Source organism: Colletes latitarsis, chromosome 9 (assembly GCF_051014445.1).
Source record: "Colletes latitarsis isolate SP2378_abdomen chromosome 9, iyColLati1, whole genome shotgun sequence".
NCBI lineage: Eukaryota > Metazoa > Arthropoda > Insecta > Hymenoptera > Colletidae > Colletes > Colletes latitarsis.
Window position 1 is genome coordinate 29,819,126 of NC_135142.1, and position 13,860 is coordinate 29,832,985.

Below are 13,860 nucleotides of genomic sequence, written 5' to 3' on the forward strand. Positions count from 1 at the left end.
AGCCCGGCCTCTTCGCCGTTTTTTCTTTTTATCTTTTCCATGGCAGCCATGAGGGGATGAGCACTGGCGTGGGAGATGGAGGTGGAGGCGGCGTTGGCGGCGTGCAGGGAAGCGGCGGCGGCAAGAACACACCGCCCCATGGATCGCCCACCCCCATGGACAAGGCGACCCTCAAGGTCCATCTGCCTAACGGTAAATTAAAAAACTATTTTACACGCGTCAACCCTTATTCGAAGTTACAAAAGTCAACGATATAGTCCTGTTTTTCATCGTGATTGCACTCAAGGTGGTTTCAACGTCGTCAAGTTCGGCGACGCCATCGACGTGCGAGGCATCATCTCTCTGGTGACCAGTCGATTGGCAGTTGGCACGAGGCACTATCGAAATCTCTACGCCATGAGGCTGCATCATCCCGGATCGGGAGAGAGCTACTGGTTGCACCAAGACACCACCATGTACCAGGTTCGTTGGACCTGAAAAAAGAGAACTATGTTAGAACAATTTTTTAGGCTGCACAAATGTAGAACAAACTAACCCAGTCCCCAGTCCCGGTTTAAGCTTGTCAGTCAAAACGAGCGTTTCTGAATGTCTGTCAGGTTCAAGAGAAGTACGAGAAGAAACACCCCCATTGCGAGTGGAGGTACGAGCTGAGGGTACGGTACCTTCCGCAGAACCTGAACGACCTATACGAGAAGGATAAAGTGACGTTCTATTACTACTACGATCAGGTACCTTGTGGCAGAACTTTTGCAACCTAATATATTGTACACTTGGTAAACCAGTGGTGTTTAACCTAATCCACTCCCCAGACCTCAGGGTAGCGTATTAGGTTATTCCAGTAACTCATCCAAGGGGCTAGACCCCGGAAGGGTCATTGTGGGAGTCAAACGATAGCGAAGGGGGTTGCTTTTCTAAGGCTACGGGGGTCGAGCAAGGGTCAAGTACTACGCCACAATCTTTTTCTGGCTAGTGTAAACACCTCAATTCAAGGTTTAGACGAGGGAACAAATTTTAAGTTTCTTTGGAAACGATTGCAACTCCCCAAAATGGCAGAAGGTTCCATCGAGGTAGCTTCTATTCTCAGGGAAGAGAGGGTTAATTACCACTGTTCAGATCGAACAAAGGAATCGAATTGATCGTTGTCGTAGGTACGAAACGATTATCTGTGCGCGAACCACGCGGCTCTGGACCAGGACGTGGCGGTTCAGCTGTGCTGCCTGGAGATTCGTTACTTTTTCAAAGACATGCCGCAAATGGCGCTCGACAAGAAGAGTAATCTCGAGTACCTAGAAAGAGAGGTACAGTGGGGATGAAAGGTAATCGCCTTTACGCCTCGATTTTCGCTAACAATCGCCGTTGTTCGTTCGCAGGTCGGTTTGCACAAGTTTTTACCGCGATCCGTGTTGAACGGAATGAAACCAAAGGCGCTGCGCAAGCTGATACAGCAGCATTTCAAGAAGGTGGCCGCGCTGTCGGAACTGGAATGCATGTTCAAGTTCTTTGATCTACTGAGGGCGCACTACAGATTCGACCAAGAGAGGTTCATATGCGCTCTGGGGGTGAGTCTGCGTTGCGTTCACTGCACCAAACAACTCGAAGACCCAACAACGTTATTTGCACTTTACTTTTCTCGTTTACAGTCGAGCTGGTCTATACCCGTGGAACTAGTCATCGGGCCGGATTTAGGCATATCTTACATGGCCCACAGGGGTGGAACGGTGGTAGGTCTCTTGGTGACTCCTCTGACACGACCTGTTAACCGGAAATGATAAATTAGAGATAGAAAGTAACGTCACAAGGCAAAACTAAATGTAGCTTTTTACGTTTGCGAAAACCGTCCCGGTTGACAGGCCAAAGAATTGTTACCCAGTGTTTCACCGAAGGTGTGTTGTCGCAGCCGACGAGAATGGCGGAGTTCTCCCAGATACAATCCATACAGACGCTAGCGTCTGACTGCAAGGAACACGCGAAGGCGTGCATCAAGTTGAGGGTGGCCGGGGCGGCGGAAACGCTCAGCATAACGTGCTCCAGTCTGGATCAAGCCGAAAGTCTCGCTGATCTCATCGATGGATACTGCAGGCTGGTCACCGGGAGCAACACCTCGTTGTGGAACAGAAAAGGTACCACTCTCCCGGCCAGGGGAAAGAAAATTTAAAAGCCCTAAAGAGTAGCATGAGAGAAAGAAAGAAACGTTTATTACTTACCATTGAAAGTTGAGTTCGAAAACAATATCCAAAAGCTGCCTTATTTTTCAGCCCGTCACCCTGGCGTAAACCCTTAAAATTGTCAAGATGCTCGAATCTCTTAACGCTATAGTTCTCGAAGCAAAGAATCTCGATGATCACACGACGATACCTAGAGAATTTTTTTTTTTCTTTCGATAGTACCTGAACAAATTAGAAACGTAATTGATTTTATTTCACATCGACGTCGGTACACGTACTCACACGCATTGTACACAGAATTTATTATTCGCACGTTACCTCCCTCCCCACCCCCCATTTTACGTTCACGGACTATAACTAAGTTTCTAATCGTTTACACTTCCAAGCTGCATCGTGGAAAAACTATCCCTGTCCATGCAAAGGTTTGTAGTTTTTTTTGAATGGTCCCGTAGTTTATCGTGTTTGGTGCTGCATGAACGTCGCGATAAATGGGCTTCCGTGATTATTAAGAGCGCGATGTTGGTTTCGATGTAGACGCCCATCCGCCCAAGTACAGACAAGACGGCACCAACAGTCCGGAGAAGAACGTCAGCAAAACGGGGACCATCTTATCCGAGGACTACGCGGAGATCGTGGACGAAGAAGGAGACTATTCAACGCCAGCCAGTAAGCCACCATTTTGCACATTGGAAAATTCTTTCTGTGGAATATATCTGGATTTTTTGACAAATAAACCGACGAATTTTACCGTGAAAAACTCTTAAATTACCCGAAATACGACAGAGAATCATAGATCAAGATGGCGCCTACATCATTCACTCGATAAGTCCCATATAAAATTGGCAGTATTTAATATTCTTCATTCGTTTACTAAATGAAAGCTAGTTAATGATATTCTAGTGCAAAGAATTACACAGATGTGTTTCCAATCGCCAATTGCAGCTCGAGATTACGAGATAGTGAGGAACCAAGTGGAGCTGGGCGAAATAATCGGTGAGGGTCAGTTCGGGAACGTGCACAAGGGTTCGTACAAGGGTAGGGACAACCAGACCATAGCCGTAGCCGTGAAAACCTGCAAAGTGGACGCGGATCTCGCGACTTCGGAGAAATTCCTCGAGGAAGCCTGTAAGGAACTTGCTCTAGACGCGATAAACAGAAAGGAAAACCGTTCTAACGCGTGAAAATTTCAGACATAATGCAACAGTTCGAGCATCCTCACATCATACGACTGATCGGGGTATGCTCGGAAGCGCCGATTTGGCTGGTGATGGAGTTGGCCAGGTTAGGCGAGATGAGAGCTTATCTGCAATCGAACAAACAGCGTCTGGACCTAGCCACGCTATTGCTTTACACGTTTCAGCTGAGCACCGCCTTGTCGTACCTCGAGAGCAAAAAATTCGTGCACAGGTAACGAATAAACGAAATGAAGTTACGTTATCGCTCTAATAACACGGATGACTAACTATTTGCAGAGATATCGCCGCGAGAAACGTGCTGGTGTCCGCCCACAATTGCGTGAAATTGGCAGATTTCGGGCTGAGCAGATGGGTGGAGGATCAAAGCTACTACACGGCCAGCAAGTGCAAGTTACCGATCAAGTGGATGGCCCCTGAGAGCATCAACTTCCGGAGATTCACCACGTCTTCCGACGTCTGGATGTTTGGTCAGTTTCAAGCCAATGTTTTTATGCCTCTGTTACCGTTTGCTTAAGGCGAAGGTAAAGCGTCTTTGTTTTACTTGCTCAGGCGTGTGCATGTGGGAGATTTTAATGCTGGGAGTGAAGCCGTTCCAAGGTGTGAAAAATAACGAAGTGATTCGCAAGCTCGAGAATGGGGAGAGACTGGCGCTGCCCAACCACTGCCCCCCGCGATTGTATTCCCTGATGTCTCAGTGCTGGAGTTACGAGCCTAGCAAGCGACCAACCTTCAAAGAAATTAGGGAAACGTTGCAGTGAGTATGCCCCGACCAACTGCAATTGCGTATTTTTAGGTCTCCTTTGACAAAACTGATAAACTCAACCATCAAATATTATGTTCTTAAACATTTTATATATTTTTTAAAATAATATCAGCAGAAAGAGTTTTAACTTTGGTTGTGCAAATTTTATAAGTTGGACATGTTTGGTATTGCTAAGGAGGACCCAAGAATAAACTTTCCAATTTTCAGTGAGATTCTGTTGGAAGAGAAACATCAACAGCAAGAAACGATGAAACGAGAAAACAGGAGAGTTCAAGCCATGTCCTGGGGTATGTAGGGAAAGGAACGATAAACTATGCAGGGTGTCGCAAAGTATGCACAGTGGGACACTCGACACGATCACCTTGAATTAATTATTACGCGTATGTGCATAGTAAATAACGTCGAAAATGTGTAGTGTAAAATTATTTGCGCCGCATCGCGTATCTCGAGACACCCTGCGTACCAATCTCCGACATTTCACGGACCACGGGTCAGATAATCTCTCGTGATTTAGGCGCAGACGACGTACCGCCGCCGAAACCATCGAGGCAACCGCAAAACACGACGGACCAATCTCAGCTAACGGCCGCGGCGCCGGTTTCCACCTATATCGTGGCTCAAAGCCCCGAGGTTCTCGCGCAACTTCTCAAGGACAATCAAACCAGGGGGGTATGTCCCTCCGTCTACACGACACCCGCCTCGCCCTTCAACACCTTGGCGGTGCAGTTCCAAGACGAAGACCAAGTCTTGACTACCGCCCTGGTCTCCGACCTGCCCTTCTTCGATCCGACCATCTCCGAACCGTCCGCCTCCCACGACACCCATTCCGGGGACTCGACCCTATCCGACACGAACCTGGACTCGCTCGAGTCCTCGGACGTCCCGTCCCTCGTGTCCAGCCTGAACATTTCAGAGACTGCGCAAGCCCAATCACCCGCTGCGAACAGAAAGCAGCAGAAGGTTAAAGAGATGCAAAATTTGTACGCGGTCAGCTCGAAAGTGGTCGGTAGCATTACAGGCGATCTTTACTCGCCCGTGCAGAAGTTCACCGCGTCCAGCGGCGTCGCCGTGACGACCGCCGCGTCTGGTTGCGGCGAGATCTACGGCCCGGTGGCCAATTTCACCCAGAGTTCCGCCATCGTCGGCAATCTGAGTCAAAGTCCCAGCGTGGGCGGTAACTACGGCGAGAATCCGGGCAACTTCGGGCCCAGCAGTCTGAACAATATGGCGTTGGTCGGTCAGCCTCAGATCGCCGCCAGTTACAGTCAATTCTCCGGCGCTGGCGCGGGTCAAGTGTTCGGCGTAGGTCAGCCGGTCGGTCAGAGTTCACGCGTGACCGTCGGCTCGTCCAACGCTAACGTGCCCACGTCCAACGCGGAATGTCTGTACGGCCCGGTGCTCAAGTTCCGCGCGCAGAACGCGTCCGACCCGATGTCCGCGAACGCGTCCGTCGTCGGCTGCGTCCAGAATCCGAGAGGCAACATGGCGCACGTCGCGACGCCCGGACAGGGTCTGCAGCCTCAGCCGATGATGATGCACGCCCAGAATTACCAGCACCAGCAGCAAATCTATTCGAACATCAGTCATCCGGGGCCGCAGACGGTGTACCTGTCGCAGTCCCAGCACGCCCAGAACATCCAGCGTCAGAGCAATCCCGTGCACTCGGCTTCTTACGTGACGGCGCAACACGCGAGCCAGCAGTGCCAACCGAGCGGCGCCAACCCGATTTACACGGGCCACGCGACCTCCGTCACGGTCGTCCAGTCGCAGAAGGTCCATCCGGGTCACGCGTACGCGCAACAAATCCAACAGACTGGAATAGCCAGTCACGTGGCTAGCTCGCAAGCGTCCAACGTGAATCAGCAATTGTCGTTCGGCGTGCTGGGCCCGAGTCATCCGGTTCAGGCGCAGTACGCCGCGTCCGGCGGCGCCGTGCAACCGTCTACCGGTATGCAGCATCAGCACCACGTTCATCCGAGCACGTCTAGCTACGTCGTCGTCGGCCAACAATCGAGCGTCGCCACGCAGTGCAACGTTACGAATCCGGTAACGAGCGCGTCGAACGCCACGCAGTATCTCGCCTGCCAGCCGGGAATCGTTAAGCCTAGCGCGCCTCAGGTGGCGACCGGTGTCGCGAAAATCACCACGTTCGTCGCGCAAAAACAAGACGAACAGCTGACTAGCTCCACAGACGGTACGCTCTCCGGATCTCTGATATCCTCCGCTGTCAGCGACAGCACGATGTCATCGAGCAGCTCGATGACAGAGGAGGCGCATCAAGACCAGGTTCGGCTAATGCCTCCTAGGAATGACAAAAATCGCATCCTCCTATCTGCAAACAGCATTATGTACATTGATTTCATGTTTTTTTTTTCTTTTTGTAACTCGGACATTCTTGCACCCAACCGACAACCACTCGTGTCGCGCGCGATGGACGTGTACGCTGCCGCCGCGAAACTTCCCGGCGCCTTTAAAGTTTTTGGCGAACGAACCTTTTTTCGCGCATACGAGAACGTTTCATTAAGAATATTCTCTTGTACAGAACGAGTCATAGTTTGTGGTACAAATGGTACACGATCACAATTTTCGTCTTAAATTGTACTAATAAATGAAACGAGCGTATGTCTGTATAAAAAACAAAAAGCTTCGTTTCTCCAAAAACAGCGGAGGCGCTTGAAACTTTTGCGTAGCAGTGTATATACGTACATACGGTAACCCCCGTTTAATTGTCACCTCCGTAACTGCAACGGAGTCATTCCCTCCACTGTTATCGTATACTGCACGCAGGGTTGAATCCACTAATGTAAAATAAAATATGTATATTTATCGCTGCATCTTCGCGAAAGTATTATCGATGGATTGGTGAGGTTCTCGCGGTGAGAATAAGTACGATCATGGCCTTGTTCTAATTATTTTTAATTACTCGTAATTAATAATGTTCCGAATGATTTCGTGTTTGGACTCATTCCCCGTTGGGAATATCTCGCCAGACCATTAATAACGCTATCGTGAACAAAGTAGCGAAGCAATATAAACGATTCCATTTTACATTACAGATTGGAATGGGCACTTGGTGACAATGCACGCGGGGTTACGGTATATGCTTTTTGGTAAACGCGATAGAACCGTTCGGGATCCCGTTTTACATCCAGATTTTATCCTGGAATATTTCCGGGAATGATTCCCTTTGAATCCCCGTGATCTCGAATGGCTCTAATCTGCGAACGCTCGCGCACGCTCGTTTGTGTGTTCACAGACACACACACGCATACACGCAGTAGGCCTTTCTACTTTCGTTGCGCAAAAAAAAAAAAACTAGGCACGATGTTTCGTTACGGTTGAATTATTTTTTTTTTATTTGCAGTTTGGTAGGCTAATACTTTTGCATGAAGAATGGACAATAATAAATAATAATAATAACAATAATAATAATATAATGTTATATATATAAATACATACATATATATAACAATTTGAGCTGCATGTGACGAGTGTGATTGCACTACTCTCATTCTGAAATTGTATTTTTGCATCGAGAATTATGCATCTCTTTAATTTTACTGTGTACATATATGTTTATTGAAAGAAAGTCGAGACAATGAATTACCGAACCAACGATTGGAAACCGATACGTGAAAATTGAAATCAGTTTGTCTCGTTTCAGAGAGCTGTGCAATCACAGCTGTTGGACAGCGTTACAGAAAACTTTAACAGCGGCATCGATGATGAACAAAAGCTGCTTGAACAGCGACTATTGCAACAGCAACGTCAGTCGGAAGAGGACAGTCGCTGGTTGGCTAGAGAAGAGGTGTGCTAATTAGTTTCAATGCATCTAATCCTACAACGCCCTTATAAAATCAATTTATTTAATTTAGTCAATGTTAATATCGCAATATCTATTTCTATCTATTTAGAAACGTTTATCTATTGCGACAAGCGGAGATGAAAGTGCCAGTCCTCCGGTTCCTCGTTCAGTCACCCAATCACCAAATCATGAACAGCACAGTACCAATACTGGCTCATTGGGTTCTGACAAGGGCACTGATAAAGTGATCGTTGTGAAGGTATTGGACTTAATCGTCATACTATATGTATAGGAAAGCTCGTGTTACGAACAAAACGATACAAATTGTTTGTGTTTCTTAGAAAATGGAGCCTACTCCAACCGCGGATTTGGATAGAACCAACGACAAAGTATACGATTGCACTACGAGCGTCGTCCGTGCCGTAATGTCTCTGTCTCAAGGTGCAATGTTACTCTCTAACGTTTACTTTATTACATCTGAAGAGTATCGATTTAACCGAATTATGACTACAGGCGTTCAACAAAGCAAAGCTGAACAATACTTGGAATTAGTACGGAAAGTGGGCATCGAATTGAGAACACTGCTATCGTCCGTGGACGCTCTGATGGACATATTACCGATATCTGCTCATCGAGAAGTAGAAATGGCGCATAAAGTTCTTAGCAAGGACATGGCAGAACTGGTAACCGCTATGAAACAGGCTCAGAAGTACAGTGCTACTACTTTGGACGCGGAGTACCGAAAGTAAAATTCTAGAATCACCCGTATAGATTTCCCTGTATAACAAACGAACAAAAATATTAAGGGTATATGTAATGATTTCAGACGAATGTTATCGGCGGCTCACATCTTGGCAATGGACGCGAAGAACTTGTTAGACGTAATCGACTCTATACGCATTCGCTATCCATACGTGGATAATCAGATCTGCCAAAAGCAAAACGACATTAACGTTCCGCAAGAATCTGCACCGGAAGGTCGTATTCGTTCCAGCCAGTCTGGTGAACAGTTTCTAAGAAGAAGTCAGTCGACCGAACGTCAAGGCACTACGTTCAGACAGAGCCAAAGCGGTGACCTTCTTCACAGAATGGGCCAGTCGGTCGATCGCTCTTTGCAGGTAACGCCCCTGACCCTAGCAACAAAATTTCCCATCGTTAATAAATCACTTTTTACACCGACATCACAAACATACGAATCTTTCCCCCCCATTTAGGATAGTCAAAGCGACGTTAGTAGCGGCTCCAGTCTAGAAAGAAGGCATCCTATCGTCACAAACAGTCTCGAACGTAATTCGACAACCCGGAGACAAATGGCGACAAATAGTTTAGAAAGAAAAAGACCATCGTTATCGTGTAATATCAGCCCTATGAATAATTCGGTCAATCTGCCGCCAATGGTACCGGTTACCTGTAATTTAGTCCAAACAGTAGGACCTGTAATTCATCCAAGTCAGACGGTCGCGACAGGTATTAGTCAACAATCAGTGTTTGGATCTAACAATAAAACGCCAAACGAAACCGCGACAAGTGATAGCTAACAACGAGGTGCCTTGTATTAAGGTAAATTATACGTATGAACTGTGTTAGGTGTACAACCTAACCGAGACGTGCGTTCGTTAATTGTATTTTTTTTACCGATTTCAGGAATACTTCGAAGAGATATTAGTTTGTATGTACATAGACGACATCGTACAAGTTACCCGTCTACATCTCGCGCATGACTCAGCAGCAGGAGATTTAGTATTTGTGCTTTATAGCTCTTTTTAACACTATACAGACTTGGTCTAAACGTACTTATAGATAGGACAGTATTCGTTAGATGTAGCAGTAGAGGAATTATCATTAAAAGTAAGTCACAGCTATAAAGAAAATCACTCCAAAGCTTTAGAATTATTGTTAATTTGTTATTGTATGACAACCGCGTATATAGGGTGACGCAAAAGGCAGAATCCTCAAACGGAGGATCGTAATAGCACGCAATTCTTGTTCACAAAGATGCACAACATCGACGCAACACGTTTCAGTTTCCTCGAATACGTATCGACTTTATTGAAAACGAATTATAAAAGTAATTGCAATTACATTATATCGTATACGATGCAATAATCCTAAAGATTGTCTGATTGCATCACTCTATAGGTAGTTGAACAATTCTATATATATATTATATTTATAAATATATATATATATATTTAAAGAAATAGTTCAAACGGTAATATTTCGCGAAAATTTAATTTCATGTAGAATACGATCTTACGGTATTGTTTTTACGAATCCATAATTTAATAGTCTATTTCCTGCTAGGGGGAGTGATTACAATGTAAAAAAAAAAAAAAAAAATGGGACTGAATGTTATTTCTATTAGGTAATTGTTTAGCTATTCGTACCGATTTGTGAAATTTATACAGAATGTTTTATAAAAAGCGAATCATTCTTCAACGGCAAGTCAGTTCCTACAAAATATTTATAGAAAATTTCATCTTTGCATAAGAATAGTATTGACACCTTGTCAACACAGTGCGCCGATGCATTTACGGATCTATTAAATATTCCATAGATGTAAAGTATTCCATTTTTATAGAATTTGTTAATGTTTCCGTTCCTGGGAAGGTTTTAGTTTCATATTGAAGTGGCATTTTTTTTTTATTAATTTTCTGAATTATTTTTCATGCTAATCGATTGCACTTTTATATAATTCATTGTTTTACGACACTCAAGGTTCTAAGAAGTAATGTGCCAAGGCGTGTGTGTTTGTGTATCCAGATAGAATTTTCTATCAAGTGGTTGGCAATGTACAGTTATACGTTAATGAATTTTTATCCCAGGAATTTGTAACTTACGATTACAACGTTTGACGCTGCTATTGTATCGAAAGCATAAGATACGTTTCTCTTGAATTACGTTAACTGTATGTAAATAAACATTCAAAATTTACATTATCCAATAGTGACGTTGGCGATCGAGTTGAACGTTACTTTTGGCGAATTTTATTCATCGCGTTGCACCGCGTGCGTAACTCTAACATTTATCAAAAATGAAGTTAATTTGATGTTACACGATGAAACCAATTAAAGAGTTGAATTCCAATTACCAAAACTGCATTAAAATATTTAAGACGTTTTTAATTTTCAACTGTACGATGTATTAAGATATTTATACTGCCTCCAATATTATAACATTTATCGTATAAGGTATAATTTTTCGTTCGATTCCTTTGCATTATATGTAATTATTACAACTACGTCGTAACGAATATCGTAATATGCGATGACGCAATTAAAGTAAAAAAAAAAATCTTTTAAACCAAATTTACTGTACGCCCAATTTTATGCGATAAAAAAATATTACAAGCCTAACATATCTTCGTGAAAGATTTGATTAATCACCCTGTCGATGGATCGTTAAAGTTTTGGTAAATTTATTCGATCACCTGTATTTACAAATTATCTAGGAAACAAATATAAAAGCTTATTTTATTTTAACATTAACGGCTAAAATTGTTCTGCAATCGTGTTATATAATATTAGATTTCGTAATTTATGACGAAATGATAAACGTATGAGTCATTTGTAACTAATAGTGCAGGTAGTTGTCCTTCAAACTACGAACACAGTTTGCTAAGAAGGAATAAGTATCGAAGTTACGGCAGTCTATCATGATTGAACGTGTCACTCTTCACGATTAGATGATGAATGATAAAAGTAAACACAATGCGTAATAATACTTCGAAGATATTTATAAAATTGTGTAAATGTAACTATGTATCAATGATCACAAGCGAAATAAATGGCGCGAATGATTTCAGTATAACGAACAATTTCAATCATTTCAACTATTTACCGAGCTTCGAACTATAATACTTAATATTATTAACTATCGAACATCTAGCATATTTAGTTAAAAGAGTGTTAACGTTTATTTTGGTCGTTGACAAATTTCTGAAACAGAAAAAAAAAATGTATGCAACAAAGAAAGAAACAGGCCTGCTTCGTTCTATGAGCATGGTATTTACATACACGATGTAAGGTGTTATTTCTTGTACTGTCCATTTATCTTTTGCTTTGAACAGTTCGTTAAACCTCTCGTTAATATTATTTGACAAATCTGTCTCTGAAAAAGACACTACTTCTTTTCTCAATGTTGAACCATTCCACGTAACGAGCGCTATACCGCTCAAATATTCTTCCTTTGGTACCATTTCTACATTTGGAAAAGTGCAATTTGAATCTATGCTTTGCCAATAAATTCCTTTTAAATAAATCGCGTCTTACTTTCCGGAGTACCGATTTGCCATGATTCCATAAATTGCTTATACTCGGTTACCGGCGAGGCAACAAGTAGAACTTTTGCCAAGGATTTACAGCATTTCTCTTCGCTGTATCTATAATATCATTCTTTGTTGCAATAATATAAAATAAAAATGTGTGTCCTATATTCCCGAAAAAATTCAAATACCTATACAAAAGTGTTCCATCTTCTTTCGATTCGCTACTTGTTTCTGTATACTTGGCAAATAAAATATCAAATACCGGCTTGGGAATGAATTCTTTCAAGGATTCGTACGTAACCTCTTTGTCTACCTGATTTAATTCCCAACAATTTTCATCAAAAAAGTCCAACATTAATGTTAAACATTGTACTTCAAATTCAAATGATATCAGACGATAATACCCTACATATAAAACACTGTATAGAGTATATTTATAAGGTTTGGATTTACACTAAAGTTATAACATTGGTGTATACCAGGGAACATTAATTCTTGCTCTCTAGAAGGAAGTTACCAGCTTTGGCAACAACTTGGGTCCTTTCTTCTTCGAATAGATGTCTTAATATCAGTATTGAGCACAAATTAATGTTCTCCTGGTTTGTATTAATGTTACAATTTTTATGTAAATTCCAACCATGTAAACATAGTCATAGTTATAACAAAATTAGTAAAAACCAATGTTTTAGGAAGAAATGTAATACCATTAATATTAACTATTAAATATTCATTCAGTGCTTGATAGAGTTCATCTTCACTGGCTTGTATTTCATTTTGTAATTTATGCCAATCATACAAAAGTTCTTGAGCTATTGTTGATTCGTATTCTATTCCTTTGAAAGAAGTGGGTTCAAGCACGCTAAGTAATTTTTCTAACTTGGGCTTACAGTCCCTTACCTTAATTATTTTGGAAATTTATGAATTACTAATTTACACATACATTGTTGCCATTTTATTTGCATACCTCGTAGTACTTATGAAAAACCCCCGAGATGTTACAAGTTTTTATTACTCTGTCGTTTGTATTCGTACTTGCTTGTTTGGATAAATTTAAATTTGGTATTAATATACACGAATTAGAGGTTTCTGCTTCCTTAATGTCATATGTTTGACTTTTTGTACACAAAACAACAGAATCTTGCTTATTGCCTTTAAACATTAAACTGAAACACTGCAGATAGTAACAAGATACTGGGAGATTATTAACCCAACGTTAGTCGCGCAAATGACACGAGTTCTAAAAACCTAAGGTATTCTTATAGGATTCTCATTCGCGCGACTAACCAAGGGGTCAACAATTTCAATAAACACATACCTATTTCCTACTTTGATAGTTTCCAATAAATGTTCATCGAGTTCTAATAACTTTATGCGAGTTTCTGAATCACGTTCCGACATGGAATACAATATTTGGGTGACATTTTGCAAACTAGATTCTTTAACAGCAGCTAACTCTAAAGTTTCGCGTACTTCGTCTAACCTTCGTACACATCTACAAAAATTAAAAGAGTCTACCTATCTATCAACCATTTGTTACGTTTCTTTTTCATAAATGAAATTTCATAAGAATTTTAAAACAACGGATCGCAGTATTTTGAATATTTACCCAGCACGTTCAGCTCCCATCGTCTTGAACTTTCAATCAAAAAAACAGGTTAAAGGAA

At 42.6% G+C, this 13,860-nt stretch overlaps 2 protein-coding genes across 10 annotated transcripts in view; one reads left to right on the forward strand and one right to left on the reverse strand.

Annotated features, from left to right (window-relative positions):
• The window catches only part of Fak (protein tyrosine kinase 2 Fak), a 64,391-nt gene extending 52,652 nt beyond the window's left edge, over positions 1-11,739 (forward strand). For 6 of the 7 annotated variants that reach the window (XM_076772919.1, XM_076772917.1, XM_076772915.1 and 3 more), the window contains 22 exons: positions 47-192; positions 287-462; positions 597-728; positions 1,149-1,298; positions 1,371-1,559; positions 1,641-1,721; positions 1,898-2,120; positions 2,552-2,587; positions 2,700-2,831; positions 3,108-3,290; positions 3,356-3,572; positions 3,638-3,828; positions 3,911-4,115; positions 4,332-4,411; positions 4,639-6,410; positions 7,789-7,932; positions 8,039-8,188; positions 8,271-8,370; positions 8,443-8,674; positions 8,756-9,047; positions 9,144-9,489; positions 9,574-11,739. In XM_076772919.1, coding sequence (XP_076629034.1) covers positions 57-192; positions 287-462; positions 597-728; positions 1,149-1,298; positions 1,371-1,559; positions 1,641-1,721; positions 1,898-2,120; positions 2,552-2,587; positions 2,700-2,831; positions 3,108-3,290; positions 3,356-3,572; positions 3,638-3,828; positions 3,911-4,115; positions 4,332-4,411; positions 4,639-6,410; positions 7,789-7,932; positions 8,039-8,188; positions 8,271-8,370; positions 8,443-8,674; positions 8,756-9,047; positions 9,144-9,467 — 5,145 coding nt within the window. In that variant the 5' untranslated portion in view covers positions 47-56 and the 3' untranslated portion in view covers positions 9,468-9,489; positions 9,574-11,739. The remainder of the gene's footprint in view (positions 1-46; positions 193-286; positions 463-596; positions 729-1,148; positions 1,299-1,370; positions 1,560-1,640; positions 1,722-1,897; positions 2,121-2,551; positions 2,588-2,699; positions 2,832-3,107; positions 3,291-3,355; positions 3,573-3,637; positions 3,829-3,910; positions 4,116-4,331; positions 4,412-4,638; positions 6,411-7,788; positions 7,933-8,038; positions 8,189-8,270; positions 8,371-8,442; positions 8,675-8,755; positions 9,048-9,143; positions 9,490-9,573) is intronic. The other variant, XM_076772914.1, reaches the window with a different exon arrangement.
• Positions 11,388-13,850, reverse strand: LOC143345599 (sister chromatid cohesion protein DCC1). Of its 3 annotated transcripts, XM_076772943.1 has the most exons (8): positions 13,803-13,850; positions 13,512-13,688; positions 13,161-13,359; positions 12,901-13,093; positions 12,385-12,601; positions 12,201-12,310; positions 11,946-12,129; positions 11,388-11,867 (listed from the first exon to the last, which is right to left on the reverse strand). In XM_076772943.1, the coding sequence occupies exons 1-8, from the start codon at positions 13,820-13,822 to the stop codon at positions 11,762-11,764; spliced, it is 1,206 nt and encodes a 401-aa protein (XP_076629058.1). In that variant the 5' UTR covers positions 13,823-13,850; the 3' UTR covers positions 11,388-11,761. The 3 variants fall into 3 exon arrangements, with proteins under 3 accessions (XP_076629058.1, XP_076629060.1, XP_076629059.1); XM_076772945.1 differs by lacking the exon at positions 13,803-13,850 and having other exon boundaries at positions 13,161-13,367; positions 13,512-13,710; XM_076772944.1 differs by lacking the exon at positions 13,803-13,850 and having other exon boundaries at positions 13,161-13,387; positions 13,512-13,710.
• Between the last annotated feature and the right edge of the window lie 10 nt (positions 13,851-13,860).